Here is a 20,029-nt window from a genome sequence, read left to right on the forward strand (position 1 = left end):
AAACCCGGATCGTACCATCTTGAGAAAGATTAATTCCTTGAGAATAAGATACTGATGGGGTAATTTGACTCAGTTTGGGATCAACCAATGACCAGAAGACATGTGGATGAAAGACGATCGATATGCCTTTGGAGGTGGGCGACTGGGGGTTGTTCTCCGCAATGGAGTCTAAACTCTTGAGCAGTTCAAGCTTGTGTCTTGTTAGATCCTTCTTTAACACAAGAACTTCAAACTCACTTTATGTCCAATATGCGGCCAGGTAGTCGAAAGGCTTTGAAGGAATTCCTTGCACCATGCAAAATCATCCTTTGCTTTAAGCGCAATCTTTTGGTCAATCGCACGCTGGAACAGCCATGGTATAGTTGCAACAACAGCCACCAAGTGACCCACCAATGGGTCATATATTCCAATGTTATTCTCGTCGCAGAAGCGAAGAAACTTGAATACCCAAGCCGAATGATACAGAGTCAGATCGACAGTTTGTTGAAGAAATTGTCGCGGTGGCAGGCCATTCATCCCATCGCGCATCGCCACAAGATGAATAAACGGGTGGTTCAAGATGGCGTTGGTTGCATGGGACGTGACTTGTTGCAGGACCCAAGGGATCCAGTACTCGCGGCGTTCGATCAAATCATGCGATTGACGCTTAGTGAAGTGCACACTTCGTAGGAGATGGATATGAGGTGTCTTTGAGTCGTACTCGTAAAGCTGAGCGCAAATTGTGTAGTGCATTGATCCAGGAGACCATGCATTTCCGACCTTACCAATTCGAATTTGATGAAGATACGATGATAAGTTGCCCCATATTCCAAGTATCTTGACGTAATAAGCTGTTATACCAAGATCCTCGGATGCATCCTCGGAGAAAAGATCTGGTGGGTATTCGCCGTCGCTAACGGGTGGTAATGATGGAGGTATGGGCGCGCTTGTTGGGTACCTTGGTTCATTGTCGTCCTGAATGCTACTGCGTTCCAGAGGCGTGAAGGTCTGCTCTAGGAGAAACACAGTCCAATGACACCCAAGACTTGCTTCAAGATCGGATAGTGACTCGATGAGTGCGGGCTGTGATATTTTACGCAGAGCTTCGAGACGCGACAGAGTTCCGATAGTCATCCATGCCTGCCCTGGCTTACAGGCTTGGCATTTAGTATCAGTATAATATTCTACGTTTAAGCAGACTCTCCTGGAACATACCCGCGACATCAACCAGGACAAGCAAGCAAAGAGATTGGATAATTTCCAACCTCGGGATACCCTGCGAAGCAAGACGGGTGACTGTTTGTTGGGCGGAAGAAGCATAGAATTCGATAGCTTGAGCTTGTTGTCCCCGATAGAAGGCATGCCTGCTATGTCGTACGGTGAGTGCAAGGAAGCTATGAAGGAGATATCTTGGCGCCGAATGCAAGTAGATTTTTAGGTCAGGAAGCTTAAAAAGAAGCAATGGCTGAAGATGATGTCTAATGCGATATACCTCGATGAGATGATCAAGGGCATCGGGGGAGGGAACAGGACTGGAAAATTAGCGGACGTCTAGTGGGGAAACCAATGTCATACTTATCAGGACTAAAAGTCGCTTCAGGTATTGTCTCAGATATAATCTCTGGGCTCATACTTGTAGCGCTCTCGTATGAGTCCACTGAGATGGGCCTTGCGGATGTGTTCGGCGACGACCTAGACACAGTTTCTGTTCGTCGTCTAGAGAGTTAACACTAATCCCAGCAGAGGTCAGGATGGACAGTGCTCACTCTAGTAATTCGTAAATACCTTTCACCTGTGACTCCAAAAGTTGGAAACGATCTGGGAGGTCACTTGGATAGGCACTGCATGGGTTAGCAGGGTTTACAGCCCAGTGTCGGGGTAAAGTACTTTTTGTTGACTCTGCCACTTCTCTTTGTATTTGTTCTTTTTGGTTCGGTTGTCTTGTAAGTGCAATCTTGATTTAATCGCTGACAAAACGAACATGTCGGCTTTTCACCCGTGCATTTGCTCTTCTTTTTGCTTGAAACTGTAAGTAAGTACGAGGCCCTAGAGAGGAACAGTGGGTACGTACCGGCATGGCTCACATGCTTGTTTGCTTCGTGGCTCCATACCTCGCCGTTGGTAGTACCATTGGACGATTCAAAAGGACAAAGAAAGTGATTGGGAATTGGGGATGAAAATGGGGACGGAAGCGGAGCAAGCTCATCTTATAAACACGTGAGCGGAAGGGGTCAGTCATCTCCACATCTTTAGTGAGGTCGTCATTCTCCCCCTCTTCAAGTCTAGTACGCCTGGTACACAATGGGGAAAGGCCAACGACTTGCTAATGAATTCCAATGGATGGAGGGACACGCCAGCTTTCAGAAGGAAAAGAGATTATTATTCAGAACTCCTAACTATACATAACGAACGAACGAAACAGAACAAATAACAAAGGAAAATGCTAGGAATAGCCCATGTCCTCATTCAAACATCATACATCCGTGATACTCTTCTCAGCATACCAACCACCATTGTCTTGCTGTGTGGAGCACATCCAATCGACCATGTGGTCTCTCGCGACTGATCCTTCTACGAGTAACCGTAGTCTTGACTCCACCATCCAACTTCCACTCTCTCGGGGCAACATAGTTGCCTCCTCCTTCGATATTTTTATCAACCGCGCCAGCAGACCACTTGTCAAATGCAGGTAGTCCTAGACCAAGACTGCTGTTCAGACGAGAATGAACATCCTTGTACTCATCAACTGGCTTAGCCCAGCCCTGCAGTTGATGATGCGAAGCCTTGAGAAGTTCCAAGTGAGTGCGCGCTTCAGAGGTAAATCGTTGACGATCAGGATAAGCCTCTCCAAACTCATTGCCGCTGCTGCATGAAATCATCTCACGGAGAATGGTCTCATGGATGGACATGGCGCTAGCCTTGCGGCCACTGTCGGCATACAGAGCAGCGAGGAGACGAGAGAATTCAAGAGTCTCAACATCAAGACGTCCACGACTGCGGCGCAAATTGTAGCTGATCAACTCGGCTGTCTCGATAGCACAAGTCACGTCCTTACGAGCGTACTGGGCGTGCACAAGCTTCTTGCCAATGTCCAAGACCGCAGTAGGGGACCATCCAGATCTCTGCAATCTCTCACGGGCGCTCCACAGGCGATGAAGCAAGATTTCAAGCTCATCCCAGTTCTGCTGTGCTCCAAGAAGTCTGATGAGGCCAGATACATCTTCGAAGCGCAAGCAGAGGTAGTCAATGTTCGATTGCTTGAAGGCAGCGAGGACTTCAGACATGATCTCACGAGAGGTCTTGAGCATGGCATTTCTGATCTTCTCATCCTTGGCATCGGTTGGGTGAGGTACATCAATGCCTGCCAGGTACTCAGCAAGCTTGTATCCATACTGAACACAGTCTTGGCGATGGTACAGCTTCTGGGACTGGGCAAAGTGGAAGACACAGTGACCAAGCTCCTCTGCACAGTGCCAGTCCTTGGCCTGCAGAAGTTCCTTGACTCTAGCACTACCAGCCTTCACAGCGAGAAGAGTAAAGTCAATCTTAGTAGCACCACGATCCTTGCCGAGCTCGTGAAGGATAGCAAGATAGAACAAACGAATATGCTCGTCAGCTACATCCTTAAAGTAGGATGCATACTTGGTCTTGAAGAGCTGGAAGAGTCTCTTGTCAAGAACAAGGAGAAGCTGAGAGCGCTTGTGCTCAACCCAGAAGCCTCTGAGCTTAGCACCACATTCGAGAACGACTTCAAGCTCAGTCTCAACCTCGACGACGCGAGAGTACTCCTCGTAAAGAATAGACTCGTAGATTATGGTGGCCATAATCTCAGAGTAGGTCGTTGCGCAGTCATGGGGGCAAAGACCTTGCTCAAAAGCGCTGAGGAAGACAAAGACAAGCTTGCTCAGATGGACGTCGAGCTTGATGGTGAGGTCGTTGCAAGGGATAGATCCTCGGAAAACAATCAGGTGTCGAAGTTGACGAAGGACCTCGTAGCCCTGTTGAATAAGGCTGACCTTGACGTAGATTGAGGCCATGGTGATGGCGACCTTGAACAGAGTCGTTGTCACCTTGCATGTCGTGATCACTTCAGTGATGTGAACCTCGAGCAGCTTGACCATCTTGAGGTGGTACTCCTTCGTGTTGCAGCTGTGATACAGCACAATAACGTACTCAAGCTGCTTGAGAGTGTCCTCATGCCAGCATCCAAGAGTAAACTTGAGATGCTCATAGGTCTCAACACAAATCTGGATGGCTCGGTCCATGGGAACATGGGCATGACCTTCCTTCTTACCGCCCGTCGTAATGATTGTAACGTACAACTTGGAAAGGCGCTTCTTGACTGTGTGGATAGTAGTCTCTACGACAGTGGTTGTAACAGTCTTGGTCGTAGTGATCCTCTTGATCACCTCTTCGTAGACGGTGACAGACTCGTGGACATGCTTCTCATGCTTCTCGCACATCTTAGCGAACGCAATCAAGGCCAAGATGTAAGCATAGGACTCCCCACCACAGGTTTTCTCAATGACCTCCTTGTACTCGACGGAGATCTGGTAGAGAACAGAGAACTCAACCTTGACGTGAACCTCAAGGACGTAGGTGTACTTCTCGTAGATCTCACAGATGATCTCCTCGGACCACTTGTGCTCTCCACGATGGTGACAGACAGTCTCCCAAACGAAGGCACAGAGCTCTCGGAGTTCCACCCACATACTGCGGCCGTGGTAGTGGCGACAGAGGAAAAGGGCAGCTTCGAAGGCATCGTGATGGCAATGCTTGATACCCTTGTTCAAGACGGTGACGATCTCAAGATAGTACTTGTACACATCTTTGTGACCAATCAACTTGCAGTGATGGGCCAACTGGTAAAGAGTCCAGATGGTCAAGCGATGCGTGTGTCCAAGGGTCTTCTTGTATCGCTCAAGGACCTCGATGTAGATCTCAATCACCTTCTCGTGACGATGATGTTCCTCATAGAACTCAATGAGAACGGTGATAGAGCCACACAAGAGCTCGTCCTCAAGGTTACAAGAGGCAAGACAGGCGCGGTAGATGCGAAGGTAGATGAACTCAGCCTTCTCGAAGTGGCCCTGGTGATGGTAACATCTTGCAAGACGTCGAGCCACGTGGACACACTCTCTAACTGAGTGCTCAGAGAGAGTGATTGTGACATCAGTGGTCAAGATGGCCTTCCAAGTGATCTCAAGGGTTCGCTTGATGATCATCTCGGCCTCGGCCCAGCGGTGATGCTCGAAGTAAATTCCGATAAGAGCCATGCAAGCTGAGTAGAATGCATGATCGAAGCCAGACTTCTTGCAACGGGTGTAGTGCGTCTCATAGATCTCCTTGACGACTGTCTCGGTAACCTCAGTAGTGGTGGTAGTAGTCGTCTTGGTAGTAGTCGTAGTCTCAGTGACCTCCTCCACGACTTCAGTGATAAGGACAGTGGTCTTGCGAGCTTCTTTATCATCACCCTTACCACATCCCTTGAACCATCCCCATACCTTGGTCAGGATCGTGACAGTGATCTCGAGAAGGCCGAATGATCTGCACATAGTGCCAAGTTCTCGGATCCAAATGACTAGAGTCTCAGTCTCGCACTTGTGGTGCTCATACTCAGCCCAGAGACAGATGAGAATTGTGGTGGCTTCCTCATGGCGATGGACCTTTCGCAAGTACTTGCAGTACTCGATGGCAATCTGAATCTTGGCGATGTGTATTTCAATGCTGGCGTTGAGTCGGCAACTGATTGAAATGCGGCGCCAAATGCTGATGAAGAGTCTCTCAGCAAGGTAGAACTTGCCGCAAGAGTGATAAGACCAGGCGAGCTTGATCATCATAGCAATGCAGAGGTGTGAGTGGATGTCGAGTTCTTCCGTGGTCTCGAAGATGAACTCTTCCATCTCACAAATGCCTCGCTCAGCCTCTTCACCCTTAAGAACAATGTCAAGAGTGCCAAAGAAAGCACCAATGCGACCAGCCTCAGGGGACTTCTTGCCATAGCGGATGACAATAATCTCGTAAAGCTCCTTGTATACGATAGTAGCACGCCACTCCTCGTGAATGCAAATGTAGAGCTTCGCGAGCTTCTCGTGCCAGTGAATGACCTCGTCGCTGGATTTACCATGCTTGTGCTTGCAGATCTCAATCCAGAAACGAATCATCTCCTCTCGGCATTCCACAATCTCTGTGCGCTTGGTGATGACAATTGTCTCGGTCCAAGTCAGGAAGAGGTGTGTGCATGAGCCAACAAATGTGCTGGTCTTGGAGAGAATGATCTCGCCCAGCTTGGCAGCTCGGTAGTAGTATCGTGCTCCACATTCATGGGCATCGGAAGAGGTGGAGAACTTGACGTGGATGTGGCCAAGAGCAATGAGACTCTGGAGAACAGAGACGTGCTTCTCTCCGAAGCAGGACTCACGAATACGCAGAGTGAGCTCATGAAGCTCAATGGTATCCTGGCGGACGTCGTGTCTACCCCAGCAAGGTCGCTCAAGCAGAGTGAACATGACAGACTCGGGGAAGATGTCACGGAAGCCTTGAGGTAGGCTGATCTTGCCGTCTGATGCGACGAACCCTGCATGTCGGAAGTGCACAACCCAGTTGCTCATGACATAACCCATCAAATGATGTCTGCTCAAGATGATCTCGACAGAAGAGTCATCCAACTCATCAGTGAGCAGCTCCTGGTCATCATCGAGGTTCAATCGCGCGTAAAGAAGCATCCTCAAAGTCAACTGAGAGTGTGCGTCCTTTTCAGAAAGAAGAGATTTTCCAAGAAGACCCCTGAAGTATGCTTGGACAACAGCATTGCGGAAGTGAATACGACCACCTCGGATGATAAGGAAATCACTGCACTTCTCAGTGACGAACTTAGAGACGTTTGAGGTGCTGGGAAGCATCGCCCGCTTCTGAAGATCGACGCACAGAAGTTCTGCGATCTCTGGAACAGAGAAGGGAGTGTTGGTTACGAGCATAAAGGAGAGAAGATACTTGGCCATCTCGTTCTTCTTCAAGTCCAGCCTGTCCAGGCTAAGTCGAAGGACGTCGTTAACATCGCCACTGATGCTCTTGGCCTTTCCAAGGAAGCCATCACAAGACTGCTCCTGGACCAAGAGACGACCAGCGTAAAAGGCCCAAAGGAAGCTGCCCTTTGACTTGGCGACAAGGTCATTGATGACTTGCTCGCGGTCATGATGAATAACTTCATGGTAGTGGCGTGAGTTGGAAAGCACCTGCTTGAGGTGAGCCCGAATGTCTTCTTGGACCTGCTGTTGCTTGATCTGGAAGATCTTGCTGCAATCCTTGAGACCATCAAGTCTTCGTGAAAAGGTGATGACACGGGTTCTTGAACAATCTGCGATGCAGTCCGATAGGAGCTTGTGGAAGCCGACGGCGCCCTTAGCACCGCCAAGCATCTCGTCGCATCCATCGGTCAAGAGAATGAATGATGAGCTTTGACTCTCGGCAGAGAGAATGCCAGTGCGCAAGGTATCCCAAATGGTTGCCTCAAGCTTGCCAGCATCAGAAGTCTTGGAGTAGACCTCAAAGGCTTGAACGAGGCGCCCATAGAGCTCGACGTCGCCAACACTTCGCTCAAGAAGCTGGTAGACGAAGCTCTTGGCACAAGCCAATGACGTGGCCTCCTTGGGTGAGTCCCAAGGGAAGTTGTATGAAAGAACAGTGTAGGACCTGTAGTCGTAAGGACGCGCAAGTCTCTCTTGAACCCACTCGGCAAGAACACTCTTACCAACACCAGCTTCGCCCCAAAGGTTGAGAGACTTGTCCTTGCCGTTGAGGAAGCTGCTCAATTGGCCCTTGATCCAGTGACAAGTGTCTTCAGAGCGATCTAGATGCTCGTTGACCTCATCATAGAGAGTGTTTCTGACCGAAGACCCAGAAGAGGGTTCAAGGCGCTGGCGGACAGACTTGAGGCTGATGGAGAAGGACTTGTGACCAAGGCTGTACCGCCAGACACGGTCGCATAAATCATCCTTGGCCTTCCAGATGGAGTCGATGAGCTGACCAAAGGCTGCATCAAAGCTGATGGTGATGCTCTCATTGGGTCTCAGGCTGTCAATCTTCTGCTTGTAGTGGCTGGCAATGCGACCGACGAGATGAACGAGCTCGCAAAGAATGTGGGCAGCGGACTCTTTGATGGAAGTGGACATGTATTCAAGGTCGTGAATGCGAGAGACAGTAGAAAGCAGCATTGCCAACTCATAGAAAGCGATGAAAGTGGGCATGAGCGCTTTGGCTTGGTTGTGGCCAATCTATGAAAGTTAGCATTTTGTTTTCAGATGGATGCTAGAGAAGACAAACCTCAAGAAGCACTTGGCAACTGGCTAAAGCAGCGGATGCCGACGAATGAGCGCCAGATGCGAAGGACTCAATCTTGCTCGCAAATGTGGTGATCTGGAGACCGAAGAACTGGGCTGTGCTGAGAACGCGATCCCAGTCGCTGCCTCGGCGAGGCATGTGGATGAGACGCTCATCGGAGATGTACTGGAGATAACTCCTGATGTCCATATCATTGACGAACTCATCATCATAGTCATCGAATCGAACTATCAGCTTCCTGACAGTCCGTGTTATTTTGGTCAATCGCTCGTAGTCGTGAAGCTTGGTCACGACGGTTAACTTGGAAGTGTTGGCGTTGTTTGCAGTGATTGTTAGGCTGCTCTTGTTATCGACGTCGTCCTGTGAAGTTTGGTTGGATGCGACAGTCGTGCTTTCGCTCTCCCCGTCCGAGACTTCCATCTCGTTGACGTTCACCGCGACCTCCTTGGGATGCTTATCCTTGCCGATGCCGGCAATGGATTGCTTGATGTTTTGACGAACGGACTCCATTGTTCCACGCGATGGGGAACTTTCTTGTATTGGTAAAGAAGATGCCGAAGTCTTACGTTTCCGTCTGACTATGTGTAAATGGAATTAGGGAAGAGAATTGAGGCTTTGAATCAATTGCACGTACTGTCAAAGGTTTTCTTCAAACCCAACATGCTCAATTAAAGATTTGTATAATGGTGGTACATGGACAATGAGCCCCTAGATGTGTGCACAAGACAGTCTCACAGGCTGGGCGTCAGTATTATATATCGGCTCCGACTACTCAACGCCAGTGGGCTTATCAGTCGCAGCTGAAATACCTTGGGAGCTACCCCTCACAAGCCAGCCAGCCATATTCAGGGTTTACACACCAAGAGTTGGTCTGGATGCAACCTAGACAGAAATGGTCTTGAAGCAAAAAGTAATTATGTCGTGTAGCACCAATACTCTGACGGTCGAGAATGTCGATCCATTGACTGGCTGTAGCGAGACACATACATACCACCGATTCTTCCGTGGTTGAGCTGGAGTGTAAGCAAGGGTGGGAGCTCAGCTACTAATTGGCACTACCCAATTTGGAACGAGGCTTCAATAGTTTCGGCCGATCAACCCCAGCATTTCATCGGTTCGCGGACGGCCTAGACCGTTCAGCACTCGTCGGCTCAGCCAGACTACCGAATTTCATGCAAGCCCCATCACAGGAGGGTTGTCCAAAAGTAGTAGCTCCACGTTCCGTAACTCTAAAGTGGCTGGCTGATGGTTGAACAATTGGGAAAGCTGAGACATGTGGCACTACCCATTGCTAGGTACTTGGAGTCAGTGAAACTGGAACGCCTCGTACCGCGGTCGCGATAGATCAACGAGAGAGGGAGCCAGATGAATTGATTGGTAAAGTTTGGTCCTTGGGAGACTAATATTGAGAATCGAGCTTCTAAACTCGAACGATTATCATCGCGTATCGAAGCGAAGTGTTCATGTGATTGACGAAAAAGTATAAAGTGAGAAATGAAGGGAGTCTAAGTAAGACTTGATTGGCAGCGTCGGGAATGCCCTACGTAGGGGAAATACTCCTCTGTGGAGGCCTGAGCTGGAGGCTGACAAGCTGAGGGATCAACCTCCTCTCAAAGACTCAAACTCGTGGATGGCCTCAGTCTTGCATGGCTAGTTGAAGCTAATAATGATGCAGAGATGCAAGTGATCAACGGATAGTGTAAAGCAATTCATGACTCAAGTAATTCCACTAGCTTTTTCAACTCATTCAGTTAGCAATGTCCCGATGCTATGGTCGTGGCTCCAGGATCCCCGCAAGTTGTATCAATTATCTGTAAAGTGAAGATCAATGCAGCTCGCTTCTGAGTCAATTGATCAACATCCCTGCATATCTACGGGTCATACAAAGCACATCTCGGAGCCCGACTGTGAGTTACACTGTGTGCGATCAGTAGCTCGCTTCGTAGAACAGACTTTCGACGATCTCAAGAATAGTGTCGCTTCTGGTGGCTTTATATACTTTTGTCATCTGCACGGCCCGCGTCGGCGCGTATCACTCACTACAAAAGGATCGGAAATTATCCGTAGGATGCTTCTCCCAGATAACTGTATCGATACGCGATAAGTGATAAGATAGCACGAATTCAACCAATAATGAATTTAGTTCTGAATCTTAAGATTGGTGCACCCAGCTGAGATTTGCACGCCTCTTTACCCTACAGCTAACAAAGGAGAGTCCAAAAGAGAAAAGAATATCGCAATAAAAATCGAGAACGTAATTAGAAACTGCAGGGAAAAATCTGGATCTAATTTTATTGGCTCCAGTATCTCACGATTTAGTTTCTTTTTGGTGTTAATCGTGATGTTGACGCGTTTCTCTTCTGTGTAAAGTGTGACGATAACTAAGTTAATCACTCGTCCACATGACCTATTCCATGGCGTGAGGGCTCATTAGACTACGTACACTATTACTAGGTGCTACAGTATCATTTATGATTCTTTTCTTCGTATTCTCTCAGCTATCTATGAAAGACCGCATGCCTCAAACATTGAATAGTGGTGTTGATGGCTGTAGGGGCGGACACGGATATCTAGGTACACAAACCTTAACTTGAGCATAGCAGCTTAGGCTAGAGAAATTGTTAGGGCTAGTGTATTTCCGTGAGACTCAGATGATGGCGTTCTGAGTTCCACAGACCAACGCCCACTCTTTCAAGGGTGGCTGAGTGGTATGGAAGAATTGTGTGGAACATTTGAGACACCCTCGCAGACATTCCTCGACGCGTTCAGACGCGTTCCGTGCTGAGGTATTACTGATACGTACTTCATTTGCCTGAATCGCGACTTTTGCCCCACGGCAGCCTACTATGTGCTGCTATGAAGAGAGATCATTCAAGCCAAAAGGAAGAAAAGTAAAGAATCTACAGTTTAATTTAATCTGCTTACCGTTTTATTTTGCGAGCATTCAATGTCTGCATTCACCGCGAAGCCGATGGCGTCGTGCATATCACTCCCCCTTGAGAATGCGACTTTTCAACCGGGTTTTTGCATTCGACTACATACACGCGACTGAACAATACGAAGGATCCTCACTCATACTATAACTCAGTTCCACCAATCAGCTGGCAATTGGGAAAGTACTCTCGGTCACCGAGCCGGAACCCGTATCGATAACAACCTGAACACCTGGCAGCGCCTTTGCCTCATTGTACGACCATTGCTGAGCGCCTGGTTAAGTCAGTCAGTAAACATCTATTCTGCCACCCATCATAGGGTTGACTTACTGTTAGGTCCTTGTGCACCAATGGTACACTTGACACCCTTGTCCAAAGCCTCAAAGTACTTGTAGGTGACGATGTTGGGTCGTGCTTCTTCAAACAGCACCAGGAAATGGTAGTACTGGTCCTTGTCTCCATAGCGAGAGACATACCACTCGACGCAGAGGGAGCGAGAGGGAGCTTGACCAACAATCTCGTAATAAATACCTTGAGGAGTGTCCTTGTAGATGAACAGATCACACCAGAAGGGGAGCAGAGTGTAAGCCGGAAGACCACCACTGCGGAAGGGAAGAGGCTGATGAGTGTATGTCCGGTCACCCGTATCAAGACTCATAAGACCATTGATAGACACAAAGACATTGGTGGACGAATGGTCATAGATGGTGATAGGGAACGATGAAACGATTGGGTAGAAGATGTCGTCAAAGTCATTGGTGGCTCCGCCCAGGCTTCCCACAATTGGAATCGGGTTCGAAAGAGTCTGAAAGAAAGTCAGTGACTTCACTCAAAAGACATGTATATAATTAGAGTCTTACCACTGTGTTGGGAAGCTTGGGCTTGTTGGCCTCTTCGAGCTGCAACCTGACTCGCTCAAGCTCAGCTTCCGCCGCTCGTTTAGCCTCTTCCTCAGCCTGGAGTCTAGCCTGGACCTCGGCGTCATGGGCATTGGCGGCATCTACCTTGGCCTGAAGATCTTTGATGGACTCGTCGGAAAGTCTCTTGGCTTCGGTGGCCGCCTCAAGTCGTTGGTGGTCTTCAAGATCATGCGAGCTCAGCTCATCGATCTTATCCTGAAGAGCCTTCTGTGTTGCTTGAGTGGATTGCTGAAGGTCTTCGAGGAGCTTGAGTTTCTGATCTTTTTCTTCCTGGACACCAGCCAAACTGGCTTCGAGTGTGGCAATGGTACTGGCCTGCTGGGTAACAGTCTGGTTGGCTGCCGCTAGTTGAGTGCTGACCTGTCCAAGAGACTCAGTGAGGTCCGCAATCTCCTGGTTCTTGGAGGTCAGCTCAGCTGTGGCACTATCAATGCTAGTGCTGAGCTCGGTGTTGGTTCTGTTAGCGGTGGCCAACTGTTGAGTGAGAGTAATGATTTGTGAACTCTTCTCATCGCAATTTGCCTTGCAAGTGGCCATGGTTTGTTGCGCAACACTCAACTCTTGCTTCGTTGCTGCCAGCTCTTGGCTGTTGTTGTCCAGCGCTGCCTGCAAGACAGCCTTCTCCTGTTGAGTCTTTTCGAGTGCATCATAGGCAGCATCAAGAGACGCATGATCAGCTCTATCATGCTCAGCCTCCCGTTCCCATCTCTCGTGTTCTTCGAGGAGTGTCTTGTCAAGCTTGGTCTTGAGGCGACCCTCGGCAGCCTTGGACTGCTGAAGAGCTCTTTCGGTGTTGCGAAGCTTACCGGTTAGATCTCTCTCTGTCCTGGTAGCCGTGCTGCGGGTGTTTTCAAGGCGCTGTTCCAATTCTTGCTGCCCATGGGCTTGCGCGCTCACTTTCGACTCGAGACTCTCAACCCTGTGAGACTGATCTCGGAGTTGCTGGCGCAGAAGTGTCATCTCGATCGCATCATTTCCGATTGTGTCAATGGCAACATGGAGCCGCTTCTCAAGGAGTTCATAGTCCTGGTATCTGTCAGCCGATGCCATATATATGATTTATGTGTACTCTAGAAACTGCTTACCTCGGTCAGATGACCCGCACGGTCAATGAAAGCGGCAGCCCATGCCAAGTTCTCCGAGATGCTACTGCTAAACGGCAACGGCGTAGTGATTCGTTTAATCGCAGAAACCTCGGTCGGCCGGGTGCACTCGAACATCACTTCCTCAACTGTACAGTCGGGTGGAAGGGAAATAGGTGTCCTGAAAGGTCAATGCCAATTCACGGAGCAGATTGGGAGTCTTACTGAGATGGACACATTGGGGTCTTGCGCTTTCGATGATGGACCATTTTGTCAGGAACTACTTCGATAGGAGATGAAAGGTGTTCTGTATGTTCTTGATTGAATTATATGTCTTATCCTGTGGCATTTGTGATTTGGATATCGGCGCGAATCCGTGTATTTATAATGAGTATCAAAGCCCGCATCGTGATAGACTCACAATTATCGTAAAAAACCAATAATCCATTATAGGTAACTCCGCTTGTACAATCAAAAACCGTTTCCTTGTGTGACAACCATTGAAGATCCAGAATCCCCAATTGTGGCTGTCGTCACATTAAGACATCTGCATAATATTGACCCTCGAGGTTGTATGCAATATGTCTGGTGATTGTCAGCTACACCATAGACCTGCTGTAAGTGAATTTATGAGCGTCTCGATTCTCCATTCAGCAGTGTCCTTTGGTAGCATTGGGCTGTGAATGGGCAGCCACCAAGTAAACCGGCGCAGCTGAGCGTTGCTGACACCGGCGCGGCCGCTGCTATGCAGACTCAACTTGAGGTGGTGTTTCAGCCATTTGCATTGCGTCGATCTTCTCCTCTTAAGAAATACGACTTGCCTTTGCATGAATTTATTGAACTTTGATCGTCAACAGTCCTTTTAGATGCACCACAACCGAAGTCCCAAGTTTGCAAACAACAAAACATGTGTCTCGAGCGCAGAGACATATTTCCGATTGGAGGTCAAACAAATCGTGGCTTTCTGACACCAACCAGGCATTGTATTGCTTAACTATAGTGAGGGAAAGTACCCATATCATTCGATATAACCTATGAAGTGTGGGAGATGCAAGTCTTATCAGGCTCACCAACGTATGTCTGTCTATCACATGTTAAATTCCAAAGTTTTCACAATGTTTTGACGGGCACCGCGGAGTCGGGCTTGCTTCTGATCTTTTAATTCACTACGTGCACGGCGCGAACGCTCTGATGGAACCACCCAATCCAAATCATCTTCGGCCTGGTAGAGCTATCAAGAAGGCTGCAACAGTATGCAACACCGTAGCACATGATCAGAACACCTGTAGGAGAAGCCCAAGTCGAAATATTGCCAAGAATGTATTTGACGTTACTTCGAGCGGCAAGGAGTAGGTGTCAAAATACTTCCAATGCGATCCTTGTTGTGTATGCTCGTTGTGTAAGCTTTTACCCCATGAGTGTTTGCGCGTTCCACTGTTTAGGGCAAAACAAGGGTCTCATATGCATACTACCTACCCAGCAGCTTGGTCAAGATTCTCAGAAAATGAAACTACGATCCATGGCATGAATTAAGAGCAGGGCAAGCTGCAGCTCCGTACCTAACAAATTATGATTGGATTTGAAAGTATCACAGTCTGTCTAACCCTAGAAGATGAGGAGACTTTTAGCGACTATCATTAATACTAAATCCTCTAGGACAACATGATTAGCAAGGATCGCGATCCTCTGAGTTCAAAGTTGAGGATCTCTGATCTCGCAGACGTCCAAAGGATTCCAACGCTTCTTTCCGGGATCCTCAGCACCCTGTTAAAACCGTATATAGGAGAATAGGTTCGTTTATCAGTATCTTACATCTATATGCTCTTGTCTCCGCGGTGGTAACCTCCATGACAGCCACAGCCGGCTGGGCTAGTAGATAACTCGGCTCACTCTACATCTAGATGCAGTAACTGTAGATTGGTAGCACCAGTCACTCTATAATATGCCTGCGACCTCTTACACATAATGTTATGATTAAATCGCTCAGTCAAACGATGATGAACTGAATTTAGATACTTCAAGGCCTATCTCGTGTTCCTCAGAATATCGTCTGTACTTGATGTGTCGCCATTGTCCTTTGATGGCGTAAACTCTACTTGGACTTCATCGACGACGACAATGCCTGGTTCGTTATCCACGAGATCTGGCTGGTGAGCCCGACCCACGCTATGCAGCTCATATTTATGACTCGCTTTGTCTCCTCTCCACTTATGACTCCGACCCTGGCTGCGGTCGGTAGGATGCGACATATTTGAGGACCCCCTGGTCACGAATTTGCTAAGGAAGGGAAGATGCTTTCGAACAAATGGTTTCAGATGAGCAAGGCAGTTGCAGATAATGCCTGTATTCATCTCGATGCAACTCCACTGCGAAGTTGAAGCCTGTGTCCAGGTAACGTCGGGGTTGTCCTCCATCTTTTTTACGTATCCGAACCGAATGCATGAGACGACGACAACGCTGGATGTTGGTTAGCAATCGTGATTGGCGAGTGATGGGGACAGGAATAACAAGGCCATGTTACTTACGCAGAACCAAGGGCAAGGAGTAGTCCAGCTGTGATTCGTTGTCTCAAAGGCATGTTTAAGCGATGGATCAAGGGTATCGGAAGGACAATGACTATGCCGTCGCTGACAATGTTGAGCACGCCTTGTGCCACGGTAAGATTGACGACGCAGGCGGTTGTTCCAGGCTTGAGAGGATAGCACGGCCACGCTAGCAGTATCGTGAAAACTATGGTATAGATGATGAGCCCAGCGGCTGTACCATAGATTGCCCAACGAAACCCGCGATTGGGAATGAGGCGGTAGTATAGAACGAGGATGGCTAACTTGGCAAGAGTAGGGGGCCACACGTATGTAAGACCGAGAACAAGCAGAAGCTACCGATCACATAAGTTGTTAGTAGCTCAAAGTACTATATTGATCGGATAGAACTAACCTGAAAGTATCCGTTAAGACTGGTTGCTCTAACATCCCAAAGATGCTTGCCAAAGCCGGAAGGAATTGCTACAGAAACCATTAGCCATAGGATAGTAAAGTGAAATATTCATAATATCTAGACACGTACCAAGCATCACGCCAATAAAGAAACCCATTGATCCTCCCCATGATAATATAATCAAGGCTATCCAACGAATGTCAGTATCGATGCATAATACGACTCCACTAGCTCAACTTACGGATGTCCCAATCCAGCTTGCGAACAATAACGATGCCCGTGTAGAGGCGCAACATCAGTAGTATGGTGGCAACGGTGAATGTACATGAGTAGATAATGACGATTGACTTCTGAAGGGGCGAGCTTCCATCAAAGTCGGGAGTTACCCCTTCGGGAGGGGGCATGCCACCAACGTCTTGTGACATCTTGGAAATACAATTGCCTGCCAGATGTGATATAAACCCAACTCTAAAACCTAAAGAGAAGAAGCGGTAGTTATAAAAGCCTTTCAGAAGGCAAAAGGGGTCGCCAAGACTGTTCATGAGACATGCACAGGGGAAGAAGATACAGGAACTGAACCCGGACAGGTGGCAAACCATTCTGGGCAATGTATGCTACATGGTACATGTCATATGTAAGCAGAAAGCTAAACGAAAATGTAACGAAGGGATTAACTAAAAATCTTGGAAATATAATACATATACCGAAGAATGGGTGATTTAACGCGCCACCCGATGACGCTATGCGAGGGTACCTGGTGCTTACACACTGGGATCATGCATCTAAAACTTGTGTTAGTGGCACGAGCTAGTATCTAAAGCTCCCCGGTGCCGTTGATGTTAGCGTTCCATGGTTTGAAATTTATTGTGAGACGACAAAAGGCCACGCAACGAACACTGTTCGCCAATCAGTCCATCTCCTTGTACTGATCAGTTGTCGTGTATCTTCGATAGCGTTACCAAATTCAGTGATACTAGCAAGCCTGGGTATGTACGGATACTCTTAGGCCATCCAGATGACAAAGCGTAGAGCAATATCTCATGCGAGGTTCCATCCGTTTCTCAGCTTTGGATGATCCCTGGGACCCTGCCGCACTAAACGAACCCACGGATGTTCGGGCATCTCCTATTATTATCCGGCTTCTTCTCTCTTTCCCCTCCATCTGAAGTCTCAAACCATGTAAACTTTAAATTCCGGGGCATCTATCAGCGTTCTAAATCAGGCACAAGACGAAGAGATTGCCTGAAATCAGCATTTATTTGCGCACTGGTGGGTCGTTGATTCAGGATCGTATATCGATATTGATCAAAAGTTTATTTCACAAGATGTAATTTCGAGACGTTGCTATTCTCTGGATGAAAGAGTCGTGAATCTTTTCTATATGTGGTTGGTTCTATGCACATCCATGACTCTATCGCAGTCTGGTTCGCTACAACCCTCAGGGGTTACAAATGTCAGCACAGGTACTTGAGAATATTCATCTCACTCCTGATATCCCGCATTCATCATGGAAATTGCTCTAGTAATATGCTTATCTTTCAGCCGTTCGCTCGGACAGTAAGCACTTGTTGGTATATCTTGATCTCACTATGGCAAAAACAGCTGTGAAATCATGGGACTCAGTGTCTGTGACCCCTGCAGACAATACGACTCAACGAATGACCATATGTCCCGCTAATTAGACTTCATTGTTACATATTATGTATTACATACAACGCTGCAGCCCCCACGTACGTCTGGATATATGACCATCCTTGCTTCTCTAGCCAACAATATGACATGTCATACATGCAGTACTAATCGGTCTTTATTTGTCTACCTAGTCCGCGGAATCTCCGTTTAGCTAAGCTCCCAGAAGTTCTATGATTTTGTGGTCTTCGATCGCGATGCAGTGTCGCTCACTCATCACATCGACAATCTCACGTTTCTGCATCATGGGCCCTGCAAGAACCCATGCAAACCCGTGAAATGCTTGTTTTAGGTACTCATCCCAGATATCTTCCAGAAGCATTTCTGGTCCTCCTGCAGCATGCAGAGCCTCGAGGTAGGATTGCAGAAGCTTCTTCTCGTGCTGCCGTCGGTCATCAATTGAGAGTGCTCCGATGACGAAGTAGGCCACATCATGCATAGCTGATCCGGGATGGATAACTTGCCAGTCGAGGAATCCAGGTTCTCCCGAAGGCGCAATAAAGGTGTTGCCGACATGTGCGTCTCCATGTACGAGACAGTTCATTTTCGTCTCAGTGTCCCAAAGTGCTTTAAACGTTGCCAAGATGAGCTCCCGATTCTCCATCTGTTTAGGAACAGGTGGTCTAGTATCTGGGGCAAAACGCTTTTCCCATTCCCCTGGCGCCAACAACCCGACAACAGCATCTCTCAGGGACAATGTCTTGCTGAGAGACGGGATGTCGTTGCCACGACTACCCCATGTACTGGCATGTAGCGTAGCTAACTGCTTGACGCTCTCCTCTACACGACTAACGGGCCATGTCTCGAGGGGATTGCCAAAGGTATATCCTTTTGCTCTGAGGTCTTCGAGTACCATGAGGCCCTGGCCATTCACAGTATCGGTACCAGAGTAGATGGTTCGTGGAAGCGGGATCTTGAGCTTTGGCGCAAGATAATAATAAAATTCGGCTTCGAGGCGGTAGATGGGAAACATGAAGGGGAGAGAGGCTACGAGAGCTGGGTTAAACCCGCCCTTGACACATACTGGTGTAATGGTGTCGTCCTCGAAAGTCAACTTGAGCAGAATCTTGGAGGCTGTTCCATGAATAGCCTCAACGAGTGTGACCTCTTTGACTGGTTTTTCGAGAATCTTGGTAAACCATGAGGCGGTGAGTTCCTCTACCGTCAGAGGCAGAGGGTCGTTCGACTGCATAGCACCTTTCATTGTATAGGTATTGACTTTGGTATTTGTTGTGCAAAGGAGAGGGTTAGGATATGTTGTAAGAGTCCATCTAGATAAGAGCTGATGAGGGCAATTGATATATTGGCGAGGGGGAAGATTCCCGGTAATGCCAGGTCATGCCATAGGGTCTAGTGTATCTTCATGCTTGTTGGTTGTGACCAACCTGAACCTTATTCATCCCGTAAAATTATCCTTGTAGTAAGAACTAATAACCCTTGCTCGTTTCTGCTGGCTCGACAGGGTACTGTCGGCGAAGAGTTAGAGTGTTTTACGTAGCCTTTACACTGGAGATCAACTCAACAGTACATAGTACCTATCCGTATGAAGATGCAGCTTGGCTTACTTCGTCTACTCTACATAGTGAGATTCTGATGCCAATGAACTTTAGGCGACCTTTAGGCTTGGCGATAGCGGCAAGTTATCAAGCTAGGCACCCTGTATAAGGCTGCGATAGTGTGCCTCCTCAGCCGCTAATTGCATAGCTATCTTCGGCGTTTAACTACAGTCCGTAACAAAACGACAACCGATTATAACGGTAACGCGCGTCTGGCCCCTCGGACTTGAACTAGGATATCCACCTCGAGTTACAACTGGTAAGCTAACTGGCGTTGCATCGAATCCTTTTTTAGAGGAATAATAAATCGATAGGTGTATTATCGGGTCAAAATGGCATTGCGATTCCAATAAGCTCGACTAGATTAAAATTAAAATGCAATGTTTGCTTCTGTTGAGAGTCTGTCAAGATAAGGAAGGTTTTACCCACGAACGGCACGAAGCAATTAATAAGACAATCATGCTGGACAAAAGCCCGATGGCAAAAGCCCGATGGCAAAAGCCCGATGGCAAAAGCCCGATGGCAAAAGCCCGACGGCAAAAGCCCAAAGGGCGTTCTATTGGGAGCTTATCCATTACTCAGGGGCATCATTT

The 20,029-nt window shown here is 48.0% G+C and overlaps 4 protein-coding genes across 4 annotated transcripts; all 4 read right to left on the reverse strand.

Annotated features, from left to right (window-relative positions):
• Positions 1 to 69: 69 nt before the first annotated feature.
• Positions 70 to 8,829, reverse strand: FGSG_03153 (uncharacterized protein; the record flags this gene model as incomplete). Its single annotated transcript, XM_011324311.1, has 7 exons — positions 70 to 168; positions 238 to 1,136; positions 1,195 to 1,373; positions 1,555 to 1,684; positions 2,051 to 2,090; positions 2,484 to 8,252; positions 8,302 to 8,829. The coding sequence occupies 7 exons, from the start codon at positions 8,827 to 8,829 to the stop codon at positions 70 to 72; spliced, it is 7,644 nt and encodes a 2,547-aa protein (XP_011322613.1).
• A 2,587-nt stretch (positions 8,830 to 11,416) lies between these two features.
• FGSG_03152 (uncharacterized protein) lies at positions 11,417 to 13,392 on the reverse strand (the record flags this gene model as incomplete). The annotated part of the gene is made up of 4 exons (XM_011324312.1): positions 11,417 to 11,526; positions 11,583 to 12,057; positions 12,113 to 13,198; positions 13,258 to 13,392. 4 exons carry the CDS (start codon positions 13,390 to 13,392, stop codon positions 11,417 to 11,419), a joined length of 1,806 nt encoding a protein of 601 aa, XP_011322614.1.
• Positions 13,393 to 15,278: 1,886 nt separating this feature from the next.
• Positions 15,279 to 16,616, reverse strand: FGSG_03151 (uncharacterized protein; the record flags this gene model as incomplete). The annotated part of the gene is made up of 5 exons (XM_011324313.1): positions 15,279 to 15,711; positions 15,780 to 16,132; positions 16,192 to 16,259; positions 16,321 to 16,377; positions 16,433 to 16,616. 5 exons carry the CDS (start codon positions 16,614 to 16,616, stop codon positions 15,279 to 15,281), a joined length of 1,095 nt encoding a protein of 364 aa, XP_011322615.1.
• A 1,418-nt stretch (positions 16,617 to 18,034) lies between these two features.
• FGSG_03150 (uncharacterized protein) lies at positions 18,035 to 19,084 on the reverse strand (the record flags this gene model as incomplete). Its single annotated transcript, XM_011324314.1, has 1 exon — positions 18,035 to 19,084. The coding sequence occupies one exon, from the start codon at positions 19,082 to 19,084 to the stop codon at positions 18,035 to 18,037; it is 1,050 nt and encodes a 349-aa protein (XP_011322616.1).
• Between the last annotated feature and the right edge of the window lie 945 nt (positions 19,085 to 20,029).

Source organism: Fusarium graminearum, chromosome 2 (genome assembly GCF_000240135.3).
Source record: "Fusarium graminearum PH-1 chromosome 2, whole genome shotgun sequence".
Taxonomy (NCBI): domain Eukaryota; kingdom Fungi; phylum Ascomycota; class Sordariomycetes; order Hypocreales; family Nectriaceae; genus Fusarium; species Fusarium graminearum.